The sequence below is a fragment of the Corapipo altera genome, unplaced genomic scaffold (genome assembly GCF_003945725.1).
Source record: "Corapipo altera isolate COAL_440 unplaced genomic scaffold, ASM394572v1 48, whole genome shotgun sequence".
Lineage (NCBI taxonomy): Eukaryota > Metazoa > Chordata > Aves > Passeriformes > Pipridae > Corapipo > Corapipo altera.
Genome location: NW_020884931.1, coordinates 3786327 through 3804645, shown reverse-complemented (window position 1 = coordinate 3804645; position 18319 = coordinate 3786327). Strand labels below are relative to the sequence as shown.

At 45.6% G+C, this 18319-nt stretch overlaps 1 protein-coding gene across 1 annotated transcript in view; it reads right to left on the bottom strand.

The window, feature by feature from the left end:
- EHD3 (EH domain containing 3) overlaps window positions 1-18319 on the bottom strand; it is a 30700-nt gene that overhangs the window by 8756 nt on the left and 3625 nt on the right. Inside the window, exons 2-3 of the mRNA XM_027659258.1 lie at window positions 14402-14578; window positions 9383-9480 (exon numbers count right to left, since the gene is read on the bottom strand). Coding sequence (XP_027515059.1) covers window positions 9383-9480; window positions 14402-14578 — 275 coding nt within the window. The remainder of the gene's footprint in view (window positions 1-9382; window positions 9481-14401; window positions 14579-18319) is intronic.

The window sequence follows — 18319 nt, the reverse complement described above, 5'->3', positions numbered from 1 at the left end:
TATGAGCTGATCTTCATCTACAGTCAAATTAGGAGTTTTCATAGTGTCCCTTGCTCATTCCACTGCAAATTTGTTATGTCTCTTTACGCCTCTCTCAGTGTTGTAGGGTGTTGCTAAGGCCTCTCACAAAAGCAGCCAGTTACTATCTCTGACTTGGCAGTGTTTCAGTGATGGGTGAAGCTGTCCACACACACAGCACAGTTTTATTGTGAAGTTACAGGGCATTTGGGAAGCCATCTGCTAGCCAAAGCTGTGTAAATGCAAAACTATTATTATGGGGATATGTCAGATAGAACTGTTAAGGGAAGAATTTTCTGCTCAGTAATTCCTGTCTGTTTGTTGTACTCACATTCCTGCTGAAAAATACTTAAACATTCCCTAACATCACTGACGCAGCTTCTTTCACAACCTCCAAACAAGGTGAACATGAACAGAAAATTAATCCCAACCATACAGTACTAGGAGGACAAGATGAACATGGTAACAGTTTTATTCCCATCAGACTTTTTTTCATGGGACAGGTTTCCTTCTGACAGCATGAAAAGGACTCAACAGATTTAACACAAAACTGACAAGTCAGCAGGACTGTCAGTGAGTTCAGCCTACGGAAAAAATGATCTTGCAGACACCCTGCCACCCAGACTCCATAAGGCAGGCTGGCTTACTGAATACTCGTTCGTGCACCACTGGAATACCTGACAGCACGCATTTCACCAAGATCTGATAGGATTATGCAATTACACTTCTGTCAAGTCAGACCATGGCATGATACAGTCTTTATGCTGACTGTGGGAAGATGGATGCTACCTGATCCAGCACAAAATCTGCCTGGCTGTAACATTTTAAAGCCAATTTAAACCACCAACGAGTGGGCATGCATTGGTTCAGCATTTCTCACCATGTAGCTACACTGCTTATTGGTTTAGGTTTGTTTTGTTTGTTTGTGCTGGTTTTTTGTCTGGTAGCACTGCTCTTCCTGTTTTGTGGAACCATGGTCACAGACTCTGTGGTAGTGGAGTTCAGGTGGTATCACATGGGAACAGCAAGATCAAGAAATGCTGAAAAACACAAAGCTGCTGCTTTGCACCAGATATCTCACAGCTTGCTGTCATTCCTGCTGTAAATTCTGCTGTTGCTTTTAGCAATTCACCTCTTTCCTGCTAAATTTGAGTCACTGGGAGCTTCCTTCTCATCTTTCTAAAGCTGATATTATCCAGGGATTGAAGATTTACCAGACTGTGCCACTCTGTAGGGCAGAGTTTTATAGCTGTGTCCCTATCTGTCAACTGACAGACTGGCTCTGTGCATCTGAGGACAACATCAGAAGATGGGATAGCTGACACAGTAAACACTGACTGTCCTCGAGAGGGAACAGCTCTTCAGAGATGAAATGAATGCTGATTCCAGGGAACTAATGCCTTGATTTGAATTTTTATAATTGAATAAGAGGGTTTTGAGGCTTAGTCTAACTGCTCACAGTGATGTCCTGCCTGAAAGCTGTTCAAAGTCCAGGGAAGAGGACTCATGTCATGGCAAAACATGCAGGCAGCCCACAGTGGCGGGAGAAAATGTGCCAGGAGGGGCAGGTGTTACCCAAATGTGACAGATGGCTGTAAGCAAAGGAGAAGGAAGGTCACACGATGGTCAGAAGAAGAAAAGGAGGGGAGTGGGGGAGGGGGAAGTGACATATCCTTCGAGGACACATAAAGTGAGTGGGAAGCTGAGTGGATGGCTTTTGTGAGACCCAAAGAGTGATGGTGCCATGGAGAGAGAAGGGTGCTGGGACTGGGTGGAACAACAGTGATTTGAGAAATTTTGAAATTTCTCTGATGGTGAGGAGCTGGTAGTGCCAGCAAGGAGAGGACAGAAGGATGATGAAAAGCAAAGGATGGGTACTGGATACACCTCACTGCAGCTCATCCCAAAACATCTCTGTAAAAAGCTGCCATCCTCCTCTCTGGAGGTGGCCGCCTTCCAAGGGAATATAAAGAGATTCCTGTAATGTATATCTGTGGGTGTGTTGTGAAGCAGACAGAAGTCCTTTGGGATGAAAAGATTTCTTTGAACATTACATGTCATAATTTCAGAGCAGGCCTCAGCTTGTTGATCACCTCTGCCTTTACTTATATTCAAAGAAATAATCTGTCCCAGAGCTGCTGATTCAGAGCACTGGGAGCTACATCATCCAGTCAGTGCTCTGCATTTCTTCCTCCTCTGTACCAAGAACTAGTGGAAACATTAAATACGTTTTGGAGACTTTAGGGTTTCCAAAGCAAAGGCAAAAGGACTCAAAGCACGGCAGATCTGTCTGTGCTCTCAGCCAGGAACAATGCTAACATTTACATTAACCAGTACTTGGAGTGGCAGACTGTGTGGCCTTTTGCTTTCATGTTGTTTACTGCAACAGCTTCAGGGTTGGGAAGAGACTGGGAGCCTGACAAGCCTCTTGCTTTATGTCAGTGGAAACCGGACGAATTCTCAGTAAGCATATTCAAATCAGGTGAGGTAAAACTGATGAGAGTATTGTTCAGAGCTAAGTTTCCTTTTAACAGCCTCTTTAGCTTCTATGTACACACAGCAGAAGTTGTCCCCTCTACAAGTTTACAGCTTTGCCATTTGTGACAGATGGATTGAGCGTTCCCTGGTATTTGAGCCAACTCTGAAGACAAATCCTAGCCAGATTTTGAGACCTCAGAAGGCATTTGAATATAGGCCACATATTCCAGAGAGGTCAGTGCACAGCAGCATTAATGTGTAGCTGGGATTCCAAAGAATTTTTTTACTATAGCTTTCAAACACAAACTGAATTCTCCCAGTACACACATTTTAATTTTGGGTGAAATCATGCTTGAAAACAAGGCCTGGCCACCAGTAACTGACAGCCACCAGTGACCAGGAAACACATTCCTTCTCCATTGTTACTTGGGAAGCTGAAAGAATTCATGATGGGCATAAATAATGCAAATTGATGAGATGCTGATGGGCATGACTATCTTTCCTTGATGAAATAGATACTTGGGATATTTCTGGAGTGCACAGTGGATAACGCATAGACAAGCTGAACAGCTGTTCTAAAAATCAGACTTGTTTAGTAACACAAATTAAGTACTTGCTGTATGTTAGTAAGAATTTAAAACACCCCAACAAAACAGCACAGCCCTTTCTATCTTTGCAACCATTTAATCTGCTGTTTTGTGTTACTTTTTTTCTTCCAGTTCTGGAACTGCACCTCCAACTGAAATCATGGAGACGGACCCTCTCCCCCCAAAAAATAATGGTTTTCCCAAAACCCAAAAATAATCTTGACTTTTTTTTTTTTAATCTTGCTTTCAGATCAGAAGAGTTAGGTTCATGGCTTCATGTATTTCTACAAATAAAAATTATGAGAAGTGTAGATTTTCTGCTCATTTTTATGCTGCTCTTAAGAGGAAGTGCAGAACTGTGTGACTATAGGAGCTCAGCCTTCCAGTGGAACAGTATGTGTTAGTGAGACTGTGATAAAATCAGGCAAGTTGGCAGAGCAGCTACTGCACTGCAGTAATAGAGGTGAACTGGGAAGTCAAAACTAACCAGTGCACTTTTACCCTCCCAGGCAGAATGAAATACAAAATATAAGCAAACATCACTGGTGGGGAGCAGTATAGCAAATATTTGAAATACTTCCCTTTTAGAGGCTATCAGGGTGGATGCCTTAGTTGTGTATCACCCCGTTGCTAGCACATGTGACAAAACTCTTTGGAAAAAATATTTTCTCGTTGCCAATGTACCCTAAACAGCATTGCACAAAGTGGGAGAACATCAATTCCCCTGGTGTTTGCTTTTCCCTTCCAATCATGGCTATTTGAGACACAGCGAGTCTGAGAGCTCTGCCCTGCCCAAGACTTGCTATTAACATTTTTCTTTTTGCTGTCAGGCTGGTGAGTCACTAAGCATCCCTGGTGCTGAAGCTGCTGGTCATTTGGGAGTTCTTCCTTCCCGGGAGACACAGCGAGGTTAGTGTGAACGGGCTTTTTCCCTTGGCTGTGGGATGCCTGGGCTGCACTGCAGCCAGCAGAATGGGTAGAAGGCTGGAAAAACACTGGAATACTGCATACTGGAAAGAAAGCAGATGGGGAATGACACTGCCAGTCCTTACCTCCTGTCTAGGACCTTGTGCTCACTGCTAATGCAGGAACAGGAAGAGGTGACATATAGAGGGTGAAGATGAAATAAGTGTTCAGGATATATTCAGGAAGTACTACCCCAAAACAGGGATCAAATACAACTTGGCCAGGGCATCACTGAACTTGACAGACTTGGATCTGCCCAGCTCAGGGCACATGTAGGTCGAGACGGATGGTCAGCAGCGTGTTAAGGCTCAGCCCCCCGGGGATGGCACTGCCACTGAAGCACATGAGTTCCTGTTGCCAGGTGGCTCAATTAGCATGGCAGACTGCACAAGGTGATGAATTATGAGGAAGTCCCTAACTCCTGCCCTGGCTCTGCTGTACTGCATGACCTGATCTGTGGTCCTCCCCTCTGTCCTCATTTATTTCAGCACAGTCATCCCCTTCTCATCTTCTCTCCCAGCAGGATGGCCTGGGCTCCTTATGTGACACCAGAACAGTGGTTTGCAAATGGATAGCATCCATATTATTATCAAATTGTCAAAGCAGACAGAACTGTGCTGCTTTGGTACAAACACCTCCCCTACGGGCATCGCTGCAGCCTACTCTTGCCTCATGCTTCCTAGAAACAACAAAAAAAAGGAGAAGGACACAGAGCAAGAGACAAGGCAATGACTGGCTCTTTATATGCCGCCACAGATCCATGTCCCAGTCTGTAAAAGAGACCAGAAGAAAAACAGCTGACTTCCAGGTAAGGATAATACAGAAGCAGCGAAGGGCAGGATGCTCTGGGCCATGACATCCTGGAAACACATTCCACCAGGCCTGTAAATGAAACCAGTATATCCTAGGGAGTGTAACTACCACACCTGTGACACCATGGGTGCCCACCACAAAGCAGTGCGTGAGTCACGGGAGCTCAGTAGGACAAATCAGTGCAGGCAGCTCCTTGGCTACACTTTTTACCAGAGCCTGAGAGTAACAGCTGTGTCAATGCTGGTGATCTCACTGCATGCCAAAGGGATGTGGACTTGAGCTATGACCGACTGCATCACCCTCAATCACTTGACAGGCCTAAACCTGCAGGTCTGCTACTGGGAAACTTCATTGGCTGCTCTGTGGGGGGACGGGGGTGCTTATGGTCATATAGTCCTGGAAAAGAGCCAGTGCAGAGCTGCTTCTCAGGATTATACAGCATTCCTCAGAGGAAAGCTTGCTACCCTGCTGCTGGCTGTCCGAGGCTGAGAGCTGCCAGCACTAACACCAGGTGCTGGTGCACATCCTGTCTGTCCAGTGGGGAAGGTACTGTGTCATCTGTCATGTTACTCTTTTAACACCAGTGAGGCAGTGGATTTAATTCAGAGTTCAGTTCAGATAAATGCAAAGCTTCAGAACCTGGACGTGGCCCCTGAATCAATCCTTTCAACTCAGCTTCCATGCTCCTGCTCCTTGAAACATGGATCCAATAACAAGAACAGCTACTGCTTTGAAGTTCAGGAGTATAAGGTGGCCTTCAAGGATTGCTAAGATTTGATAGCATGGTATTCTGCTAAGATGGCACCGTATAGATTAGCTAATGCTCCTGACGTCTAAAGGGAAAGGAGACGACTTGTGATGTTCCCACTGAGAGGAATTTCCTATTTTTAGAAATGTTGCTGGTTCTCATGGGATGGGCAGGCTGGGAAAGCCTGCCACATCTTTTGAATCTTTACTTTTCCCCTCAAATGTGTGACAGAAAGCTGCTTCACTACCTACTCCCTTCCCTGATCTTGTTTCACAGGTACCCCAGTCTGAGGGTGTTAAAACCTACTAGCAATGCAGGTAAGAGGAGCTCTCCTGTTTCCAGCAGTTAAGAAATTTCAAAGTCTCTTGGGAAATCTTTGTAAGACTCCCTCAAGTCTTGCTTCATTCCTAAGTGAAATCTGAGCAGGCTGGGAAGGTATAGAAGAGCAGGTGCACTTTGTTGTGTCAGCAGTTTTTAGTACTGTCTTGTTTTCTGCCTAAAAACCATGTTATTGCTCTAGTTGCCTCCAAAACCAACTTGCTACTGAGGGCAGCTGGCTTGTAAGCTTGGTGGCAAAGGTGCCAGCCTCACCACTTCTTTCTATTCCTCTTCCATAGGAGCTGGGAGATGAGTACTCCCTTTCAAATGTCAGCTTCCTTGAGATAAGCTCAAGGCAATGCCTGGCAGCAGCCCTTCCTAAACACAAGCACCTTTTGACTCTTTCTGCTCCCTGCAGACAGAAATCGCTGGAGTTGTCCCAGCTTCAACAGAGCTGTGTTGATCTAAATCACATGAGGACCTTGCCCTGCAGCTATTGAAAGGTCATCCGACCTGGCCCACATGACCAGTTTCAGTCTGTCCTGGATGCAAATGGTGACAAAGTGAGACCCCCACCTAGACTGTACTTTTAACTGTTGTGATTAGGTCAGTTGACAAGTTGTGACAGCCCCTTTGTCTTGCTGGAGATGTGGCAGAGAAAATTCCTGGGATGGCAAAATGACCAGGAGATGGCTGTGCTCCATCTGGAGTTCTTGCCTCCTGGCAAATGACCACACACTGTAGTCACAGGGCAATCGTGCAATGTGCCAATTTTCTGCCCCTAGTGTACTTAATTGCACTAGGTGCAGAAAAGTTGCCCAGGAAGAACCTGTTTCACATGTTAAGACAGGTCTGCAGCTCTACAAACAGGTATAGTGTGCAAAAGTTTACAGAACTGGGACTCCCCTTTAGCCTCCTCAGCCGTTCTCAGATGTTTGGAGAGGCATTATTGGCTTGTGTCAAAGTGCACCAGTGACTTTCCTAACAGTGCACAGCTGTGCATCAGCATGTTCTGACATTGCTGGCATTTATCAGAGTAGCTGCATAGAATTGTTTAGGTTGGAAAAGACCTTTAAGATCATCAAGGCCGACTGTAAACGCGGCGCTGGCCTTCGCCCATTGATCCGGGCCATCGATTCAGATCCATCTACAGATCCCTCTGCAGAGCCTGCCTACCTGCCAGTAGACCAGACCAATGCTCCTGCCCAGCTTGGTGTCATCTGCAAATTGACTGAGCGTGCCCTTTATCACCTTGTTCAGATCATCAGACATGACTGGTCCCAGTGCTGAGCCCTGGGGAACCCCACTTCTCGGGCTGCCAACTGGATTTAACTCCATTCACCACCAACCCTTGGCCTGGCCACCCAAACACTTTTTTACCCAAGGGAAGAGTGCACCCATCCAAGCCGTGGGCAGCCAGTTTCTCCAGGAAAATGCTGTGGGAAACAGTGTCAAAGACTATCCTAAAGTTTAGCTAAGCAATATCCTCAGCCTTTCCCTCATCCAGTAATGTTCCACCTTGTCACAGGAGATCAGGCTGGTCAAGCAGGATCTGCCTTTCATAAACCTGTGATGGCTGGGTCTGATCCCCTGCTTGTCCTGCTGTGCCGTGTGATTGCTCTCACAATGATCAGCTCCATGACTTTGCTGGCACCAAGGTCAGACAGACAGGCTGTAGAATGGGACACCAAGACCCACTGGAAAGCTGACAGAAATTTTTGCAAAAGGAGGAGCAAGAAGTGCCAATGTATTTTGCAGAAGGATATTTTTAGTTCTGTAAATAGCTGAAAAGTAAGAAAATCTTGCAATATATGTCAGGGTTTGAATTAGTGAGGAGATGTGGGAAAGGGGCTTGAAATGGGTTTATTCTGACTCATCTTCAATTTCTTCTTTTTTTTTTTTTTAATAAAAAATATTCCCTTCTAAGCAGATTTGCTTCACTGTGATAGTTCTACAAGAGAACTGGTTGCTTTCAGTGGTATTTTTGAACTGGAAAATGTTTACACCATGTAATATAAATTTTTGTTTATCTCTGTAACACTTTCTGCTGAAGGGAGGAATGCTTCCACAGCATATTTTCCAACCTTCTCATGAAGGCTGGCGCACCTTGGAATTTATGATCCCCTAGAAGTGCAGAGACCTATGCTGAAAAAGGTTAATGTGAGTTTTCAGCTAACTGTAGCTGTGCTTTCTTGATGCTTCCTTAGCTAAGGTCCCTGTGGTGGAAGATCCCAGCAAAACAAACAAGATGTGGCTCTGTGTAAGGTGGCTGCTCAATTAAAAGAGAAAAGGAAGTTTCCAAGAACAATTTCAATGCAAAAGAGTGTTATAAAACTGGTAAAGTCATGAGTCATCTGAAATCTTAGGGGACAGAACACAGAAATATGGGAAAGGCCTCAGCACTTTTGGGTAGAGCCTGTGCTGCTGAACCTTAATTGTGCATTGTTAATAGGGAGTGCGAATGAGAACTGATCTTCTCAAACCTGAACACTGAGATTAGTACTCTTGGCTTTCTTTCAATGCATAGCTACCAGCTTTATGTAAGAAACCTTCCAGAAATGTCAGCTATGCCACTATTACCTTACAGAGTAAGAAACTGACCATGGATTTTAAATATGTTGCTCATTTCAGAGAGTGAGTCTGAGACCGACCTCAGGAATTCACTAACAGACTGTGCTATTCGTCAGCTCCTTTTACAAGGTTATGTAGTGACAGGACAAGGGGGAATGGTTTTAAACTGAAGATAGTAGGTTTAGATTAGATATTGGGAAGAAACTCTTTACTGTGAGGGTGGTGAGACACTGGAACAAGTTGTCCAGAGAAGTTGTAAATGCCCCATCTCTGGAAGTGTTCAAGGCCAGGTTGGATGGGGCTTTGAGCATCTGGTCTCATGGAAGGTGTCCCTGCCCATGGCAGGAGGTTGGAACCAGAGGATCTTTAAAGTCCTTTTGAGCCCAAACCATTCTATGATTTAGTGTCCCCAGGATTTCCAGATTCCCCATTGCAACGGGGAACCTGGATACCAATGGCTCTTAAACCCAATCCAGTCCAGCACCAGACTTAGAAAGCCTGGACAGTTCAAGAAACCCGTGAGGTCAGCTGGAAAGAAACCAGGCTGATTACAAAGGGAGCCTTAGCTATGAATCATCAGTGAGTCACCAAAAGCAAGTGTTTCTGCAAAGCAGAGAGGTATTGACTCTTTCTGATGGAAATCTCTTCCATGGGGAAATACTGGACTGTGACAGAGGTACTGCTGACCTTCTTAGCAACCTTCCCTGAACACATTTAAATTCTCTGCAGGAGATTAACAATGTGTCTTTGGACTCCATTTGCAAAGTCATGTTCCATCTCTTAGAGGCTCCTATTATTGCTTCTGTTTACAGCTTGTGTAGTTTGAAGAGTTCCTTTGGTGTTCACTATTAACATTTGGAAGAGAACTGAACTTGGGACTTACCTCTGCTAATTCTCTGCTTCTCTCCAGAAAGAATTCCTGGTGTATCAATGACGCTGATGCTCTCTAATACAGGATTAGGTAGCTGGGCACAAACGAACCTGTGTGGAAAATAAATGTGTTTAAAAAAAAAAAAAAGGCAAAAGGTACTTGTGATGTGCTGAACATCACAGGCAGCACAGGACAAGCCAGACTTTGATCTTGCAAGTCTTCAGTTGAGCTTGGAGCTACTGTTACTTAAAGAAATGAAAAAGAAGGTAGAACTAAGCATTTTTGTCTGATTACTTTGCTGCTTCTGGAACATGGGGCTCAGATGTGACCTATGGCAGGTTTTCTTACAAGGGCCCCCAAATTGTGAATTATAAAAATATTTGGGGTTTCATTAATGTGCTGTTTTGATTTTAGTAAGAAGTGATATTTGTTTTTCTTCATTTAAGCATTTCCCTGTAGAGTCTTGAACTCAAGTGAACTGAAATAACTTGGTTTTGAAAAAAAAAAATCAGCAATGTTGTAGGACTTTTGTTCTCTTTCAAATCTGGTCTTAAACAGACAAAAAGTGAGCTATTCTTGTACCACTGAAATACTAAAGCATAGGCAGCTTGAAGAGGCTGCTTAGTCTACCTCAAGGTAGGATCAATCAGGTATTTGTCTGAAGTGTTGTTCAAATTCGTAACAACACAGACTCACCAACACTTGCTGGGAGTCTACTCCATTACCTAATAATCCTTACAGCAAACTCTCTTTTTTTTATGTCTACTCTACAATTACCATGCTACAATGCCACTCAGTCACAAACTCAGTAGATGTGGAAAATGATTTATTTTTCCCCTCTTGTCACAATGTATACTATTGTCATCCTGCCTCCTCTCAGCCTTTCCTCTGAAGAAAACAGTTTGGTGGTTGTTTTTTCTCTTTCTCCTATCTCTTCCAGTTCTCTCTAGCTGCCTTTGTAGCTCATTTCTAAATCCCTGAAGACCCCAGCAGCCTTCCTTTGGGTCCTCTCAAACTGTTCCACATATTTCTTCAGGCATTATGCCAGAAGCTGACATACTCCAGCTGTGACCTTGCCAGTGGTGAGCAGAGTAGATGGATTGCTCCCTATCTCTTACATATGACAGTCCTGTTTATGTATCTCAGTAAAATGTTTGCTTTTTTAACAGCAGTATGACAATGTTAACTTAACATTCAGTTTGTAATCTACTGCTCCTCCCTCTGCAGGTCCATTTCTGTGTAATAGCTCTTTAGCTAGTTGCTCCCCATCCTGTATCTATGCAAATCACTGCCTAAGAAGAGTCACTTTGTGCTTAGTGGGTCGCAGCTCATCTATTTCAGTTGCCAGTAACAGCAAAGGACAGTAAAAGCCTATCCCCTTATGTGGCTCCCAGTAGCATTTCATGGACAGCCTTTTTGAGCTGGCATTCCAGGCAGCTATAAACGTGTGTGTGTATGCATATTAATAGGGTGGTGTGACATCCAAGGCATAAAAAACACATTACTGTGGGAAGAAGCATAAACACATAAAGGATGGGGGCTGGGACAATGACCACTCTATCAGACATGGCAGACAGGGCCCTGCAGTGCTCTGATGAGTAGCTGGTTCTGCTGAAGCCCCTGCACCTCTGAACTCCTCTAGGCTGTGCTACAGCCTCCCCCCAATTCTTCTACTTGTATGACTCCAAGGGATTCTGACAAGAGTGAATCCTCATGGGTTAGAGAAGAGTGTCTTCTCTCCTAAACTGTAACCTATTTCAGACCACATATTTCAGCCTCTCTCTCTCACATCTACAGCTTGGCAGGTGGCAACAGAGTGCATTTCGGAATGTGTAACACCTCATATCGAAGAGAGGTACTGGCTTGATTATCCTATTGAGTGCCAGGCACAGCAGCAGAGAACAAAAGGCTCAGGAGGTCATGTTATTCCCCTGTCCTGCCAACCCAGGTCTGCTCTCCATTGTTATAGCCCTGACTATTCCTCATGCTCTAATACTAAATGGCTTGGGCAAGGGGATTTTCCACCAGTTTCTCTAGGAAAAGTACTCCACAGGAGATTTCAGATATAAGGTCAGAGGCCAGCACGAGTGAGTGCATTCTGGTTCTGTTGGCAAGGTTGTTAAGGCTGCTGCCTTCCTGCTGTCCCAGCAGAACTGCAGGACCTCAGGGAGCATGACCTAATTCTGTCTGGGGCCATATGAAGGGTAGAACGTGGTGCCAAATCAGACTTTCACTACCTCTACAGGCAGAGAACAGGGCTAAAGGGGGAACCTGTTATCCATGATGTCTCCTGCTGTTGACAACACAAAAGCAGGAATGACACCCCCTTAGCTTCCCAAGACAGACTCTGGGGATGGGAGACTCTCCAATCCCGTCAAAATGAGACAAAAGTAATGGCTGAGATTCCTCGTTTTGCTCCAGGCCCTTGGTGTGAAACAAGGCACCTGATAACAAGGTGCAACCTGTAATCTCTCTGCTAGGATCTCTCCAGAGCTGGTGTTTGGCCAGCAGTTGGAGTAAGGAAAACAAGCCCTCCTCTCAATACCCAGGAACCACCTGGGGCAAGGAGAGGCAGACAAGAGACAGGATTCTGCAGACCTGCTATCCTCCTTTCAGCCTTGGGCAGCTTGTCAACCCTACCTTGGCCCTATCTCTTGGGTATGGGCAGGCACTCCATCTCCTGGGAGTGAAGGGAGGGAGGAGACAGGCTCTGAGCAGCACCATTTGCTTGTTGTCTCCCAGCCAAATCCTGACTCTATCACTTTTCCCTTATTTCCTGGAAGGCAGCAGATCCCAGTCTCTGGTGGAGGTGGGCAGGGTTTCCATCTAAGGGTAGATGCTCACTCCCGGAGCAGCAGGCTCTGCATCCCACAGGACACAGTGGGCTGCCACCTCTCAGCCAACACCAGCTGGGCCTGTGTGAATGCTACTGCCTTATGCTGCTCTGCTCCCTGCCACTGGTGCAGTCAAGCGTTACCTTTAACCTCCCAGGGGTAAAGCAGACAGACTTGCCCACGGGCCACTCCTATCTCAGCTTGGAGGGGTGGCTCCTGGAGATAAGCTCCCTTCTCCAAATTCCCTGCTCATGGCCTCCTAGCTGAGGGCAGGACCTTGGCATACACACAGCAGCAGCAAGATGCGTGCAAGGCAGAGATAGCTCTGCTTGTTTCCAGCCAAGAAGCAAGCCCCACAGCTGGAGTACATGTGGGTGGCTTGATCTGGTCCAGTGGGTGCACCAGGACTTACATCTGCTAACTTTCTGACCCTCTGAGTCAATTCTTGCATGTGTTTAATTTCCTCGTTAGCTGGGCATTACCATCTGCATTTTCAGCACTGTGATGCTCACACTGCTGAGCTAGTCCTTACCGTGTCTTCCTCTGTCCGTTCAGAAATCATTACCCCCTCGTTTTTAATGTCAGCAACAAAAAGGTGTCATTAGCTGCTGTGGATACTCCCTGCATTGCTAAAAGGACTGCACTTAGTCTAGTGCTGAATCACTGCTGTGTCCCTCTGCCCTGCTGTCCTCACAGGCACATGCTTGACTCCTTCCTCAAGAGAAGGAAGAGTAGCAGAAGAGTAACAAGAACACAGCAGGATACAGCAAACTAGGTTAATGGATGCAGAGATCCCTTGCTGTATTAGGAGCAAATTGCATTCAGGACACATCAATCAGTCCAGTTCAGAAGCATTTGCTTTTTTGCCCTCCATGCCTGGCCTGATGTTGCTTTTCTGTACTGCTGTTCTTTGCTCTCAGCAGAGCTGCTCTCAATGATGCCCTCTTCATTTACTATCACTGCGCTCCATGCAGGAGGCCTGTTATTTTCTTAGGGCAAATCACCCTTCTCCCCTGGTGTAGGGAGTGGCTCGTCACCTGTCCTAACTGTCGGTCAGACACAGATGTTCTGGACCCAATAAAACATTCAAAACCCCTCAAAGTCTCTCTGGTGCAGGACCATGTTGGTGTATTTGACTGATGGCCCTGTGCAGTGATCAGATGCTGCTTCCAGAGTCCCCCTGAGGCACTGGGAGTTTCTCTGCACAGCAGCGACTCCAGCTCAGTCCCTCTTCTCTCATCAAGCTTCTTCCCATCTTCTTTGCAGGTCCCTTCCCTATCTGGCTGCAGCCTATGGCAGCACTCCCATGGACAGTGCTGGTAGGAGATGCTGCACCCTCTGGACAGACACTCTCTTAAGCTTGGAAGTCAGAAAGGGAGCCAGAGCCCAGCCCAGCTTTCCTGGCTGTTTGGCTGAGCAGCTGCCATGTTTCCAATGTCTCCCACACTGTGTTAGCAGGGAAGGCGTTGATGATGGGTGTAGTCAGTTTGTTCCCATCTGCCTGCTGTAGCACAGTTTGTGCTCATCTAGGATATGGGTGTGTGCTGCTGGCTTCCTGCAAGGCCTATATCCCAGGTTGGGCTGGGTCTAGGGGATAGAAAGGTTACATTCCTCATGTCACAGAGCCACTGCCCAAAGCCCCTGCTACTTTTTTTTTTTACGGGAAAGACATTAGAGCTGTCATTAGTTTGCACCTGAGGTTATATGTATAAGGCATAGAAATGAAGAGAGTCTGGTTTTGTTTCAAGGAGGACATTCAAGCAATGTTTAACAATGCAAAAAAGCAAAGATGTAGTTATTGTGTGCCAGTTCTACTCCTGTATCGACTTCAGAGACTATGGTTGGACTATTTGGTTTCAAGGGACCAAACTGATTGCAGAATGGAAGAACCTAGCAATACTGAAGCAAGGGAGAGCAACTGTAATTAAGTTAGACTCCTATAGGATGAGCTTAACAGGCTGTGATGTCATTTTTGTTTTGTTTGTTCAAGTGAAATAAAGTTTTACCTCACTTGAATTTGTTAATCAGCCCTTCAGTAAGTGACTTCCGTGCACCTGGTAGGACTGGAATGGCTTTGCATCAGCCATGTGGATAAGAGGAAAAGAAGTGCAATGCCTTATCCCTTTAAATTACTAGCTATGCTGTTCAATAAGTTCTAGCTTTACTCTCCAGAACAAGTAAGTTCTTGAGTACTGACCTGTTCAAAAAGGCATTGCCAAAGGCGTTGAGTTTCCTGAACGGTTTTTTGGGATCCACCACCAACGCGTTTCCAGGAACGATTCCTTCCACATCTCCTTGCATAACTGCTATAAAGGAGTCAGTTGTAGGCTCTGGTCCAATCCTCATCCCTGGGAAATCCTGCTCCAGCAGGTACCTGTAGGCAAAAAAAGAGGGTGTGGGCATGAGATCTGAGCTGCCCGAGTCCTAAATGAGTTGTACTGAAGATTGCAGTGTAATTATGAAGCTCAAGAGTATGGATCCTGCTGAGGCTATTTTTAGCACTGTCACTGAATCGTTTGATAAATGTCGTGGTAGCTTTTCTACTTCGGATCTCCACATTTAAAGCTTATTTAAGGTGGATTAAGAAATTGAGATGATTATAGCTGCTGGGAAGAGAATCTCATCACGTTGCATCATTTTGTGTACTTCAATCCTCAAGACATTTGGAACAGCCCTAGCACAGCAAAGTAAAAACAGCAGTTCACTGCAATCACAGACTTAATCCTGAAACCTTACCAGCCTTCGGTGCCAATATCAATTACTTCACTGCTGCTCATTTCAGCAGACTCATCCAACTAATGTGCTTAGCCCCAAGTCCAAATCAGTCACTCAAATGCCAGCTTCCCTTGTACTTGACTGTTCAAGTCTCAAGCCTCCCTCCTTGTGCACTTCTGCAATGCAGCTACAGGTCTGCTCTTACAAACTGCTCAAGCAGATTGAGCATTATGCACGTGGGTGGCGGAGTGTATTCTGATATTTGTCATCAAGCTAAATAGCACAGTAAGCACAACATCCCTTATTATTTCCTAAGCCTCTGGCAGCCTATCTGAAGGTACAGTTTGGCAAATTCCAGGGAAAGATAGTTACCCATGCGGCTGGAGGACTTTGAACAGGACTCTGGCAGCACATCCTGACTTACCCAGCCAAATTCAGGGTGGGTCAATGGTATGTGCCTGGGATAGTTCCCTCTGGCTCATGAAGGAGCCAAATGCCATTGCTGAGGTCAGGTCTGTACGCAGAAAACATCCCACCTGCTGATCCTGAGCATTGTGTCCACGTGGCTTGCAAAAGATAGCTAGAACTGGTCCTTGGTACGGGATAGTGTCAGAGCACCTGAGCTGGTGATAAGCTCTGGATAGTTACATGAAGAATAAAATGACTACCAGATCACAGAAGTTAGTAGAATACTGTGTTGCTTGTTGCCAGAAGGTAGCTAGCACTTCCTCTTCCATTGCTTTGACCTAACCTCTAGTAGGTAGAAAGATAAATACAGAATTGCTGTGATGTTAGAAGTAGATTATTGGGATGTGGAAAAGGAAATGGGAGAAGGGCTGAAAATTCTTCATGATTGAGGTCGGTGTGTTTAACAACCAGCACTGTTCACTCAGGTGATTATTATCAGAGAGGGAAGACCCTGTGTGAGTGACTCTAGGACCATTGCCATGAAGGCTTGTGATAACTTTTTGGGGATTCTTGCTTTTACCATCATTTTAACATAGGTAATCACAATCCAGTGTGTAAGGAACAACAAAAAAAATTGTGCTAGTTCAGACAGGCTATTTATTGACACCATGTCAGCAAATATTTCAGTTTCCCAATGGGCAAGGCCAAATCAACTGGATCTAGAGGTAAAACAAGCAAATGTACACCCAGGACATACTACTAGTCACTGCTACTTATCTGGCTTGGTACATGTCAATGAAGGGAATTGCTGCAGCTAGAGTAACTCCAGCAATGATATCCATAATTCCCTTAGGAGCCAACGACCTCCTTTATTGGTGTGTTATCTTGTATTTTCTTGTACCTTTTATCCAAAGTGATTTCCAAGTCCCATGCTCATTAGAATGCCACCAGAAGTGATTCTTCTTAATTGCAGCAACTCTGAGATGCAACAGCAGCTGTTTAGCAGTTCCCAACAAAACTGAAATAATCCAGGAAGGATTCCAGGAAGGGAACAGCCCTCTGACCTCCTATAGTAGGGTGGGCACATCCTATCTATCTAAACCCTATGCAGGGGTTTCTCAAACTTCCCTATAAAAGTGAGTCATTACCTAAGAAAAGCAGACTGCAGGTAGTGCTGGTATGTGTCATCTCCCTGGCTGGTGATCACAGTACAACCTTCCTGGCAGCTACAGTAACATCTCTCTAGCTTGAACCACCTCACAACTCCTCTCCCACCAAGGGCTCTGTAGACTATAATATGTTGTTCTTGGCTCCATTCCCTGGAAAGCTCTTTTACACTGGAACAAACATTTGCTAGGTTAGAAGCCACATGGCCAGACTCTGGAAACTAAACTTGTGCCTCCTGGATGGCAATTCAAACACTTGAGCCCAGTGGACATGGCTGCCAGGCCAGTCACTGCCAGTAGCTTTCCTCTGCTCCCGCTTTCTACGTCACTTCTTTTATGACCTAAATACAGCAATAATGATATACAGATGGGAATTTCCTAAATCCATAGATATAATCTTTGTGTTCTCCCCTTGCAAATATTACACAGAAAAGAAACAGGTAGTGACAACAATTGCCAAATGCAACAAGTGAAGTGCTTTTGAGAAATGCCCCTTACTCCCAATGTCAGGTTGCAGCCTTGCCATAACAACCACCTGCTTGTTTTTCACAGGTTTGAGATGCACATGTAATATGACAAGTTTTGAGCAGTAGTAGAAAATAGCCGGGGGGGGGGTTGTTTGTTATTTATAGACAAAGCTTCCAAGAAAGTCTAACCAAAAGTGCTGTGTATAAAGGCAACACTCCTCCCAACAGGCTGCTTGAAAGAATTTTATCACAGCTCCACTCTGCTAATGTTTCAAAGCATTTCTGCATTGATTTCTTGTGTAAGACTTAAAAGAATACGAAGCAAAAAAATCCAAACAAAAGCACTCTCATACAGAAGCAGCTACAAGCCAGGGTTAGTTGACTTAATGTGCAACAAGTGGTATGAAATCAGAGAGATGAAGATTTGCACTGCTCAGTATCACAGTATCTATTTTAAGTGAGGCCTCTCTGGGAGACTCGGGTACATTGTGCAGCAGGGTGTTGGCAGCACAAGAATCTCATTGTACACGGGACAAATACAAGGGGATTTATTGACACTGCCTGATGGGGGGGAAGGCATTTCTGCTCGGCAGCGACACAGGCTGCCTCTGCTACCAGAGGCAAGCTAGAGAACACATGCAATTGTCACACTTGTGGGGATTTCTGGCACAGAAGAGCAAACAATGCTGTGGAAAACACCAACCAACAGCAAGCAATTTCCTCTGCCAATGCTGCTGAACACCTTCAAAGGCCTGGGGGAGTAACCTCCAGCCAGGTTAGGGAAGCCTGCAGCCCCAGGCAAGGTGTGAATGGTTTATTTTATGACCAATCTGCTTTTAGAGAAGTGTCTGGACATGCTATGTGCTGGAAGCATCGTGCTGTTTGCCCATTTCACGCCTGGTCCTGATGAGGCACAAGGGCATGAAAGTTGCATTAGAGTCAGCCTGGTTTGGGGTACCCTTTCCCAGGAAGGTTTGGAGCAGCACAGGAGACAGGCAAGGAGGTGCCGGGCTCCCTGGACAGGAATGCCGCAGGATGTGGGGGAAGGGGCTGCTTGCCCGTGATGAGTCATGCAGGAGCCCTGCAGGATGCTGCTGTGTGTGGCAGCAGAGGTGATGCCGAGCAGGAAAGGGAAGAAGGGCAGAGCAGGAGGAAATGGTGACAACTGCCTGGTGCAGGCAGAGATGAAAGGCTCAGGGCCACACAGGCAGGTCACACCAGAGCTCTGCATGCAGCCTGTGACAAACAGTGTGGAGAGGCCAGGACGTGTAAATGATTAGCTCCAGGAGGAAGGGGTGGCTACACCAGAAAAGCAAACCATGTTGACAGTTAGTATGGCTCTGGCAGGCTTGTTTATTT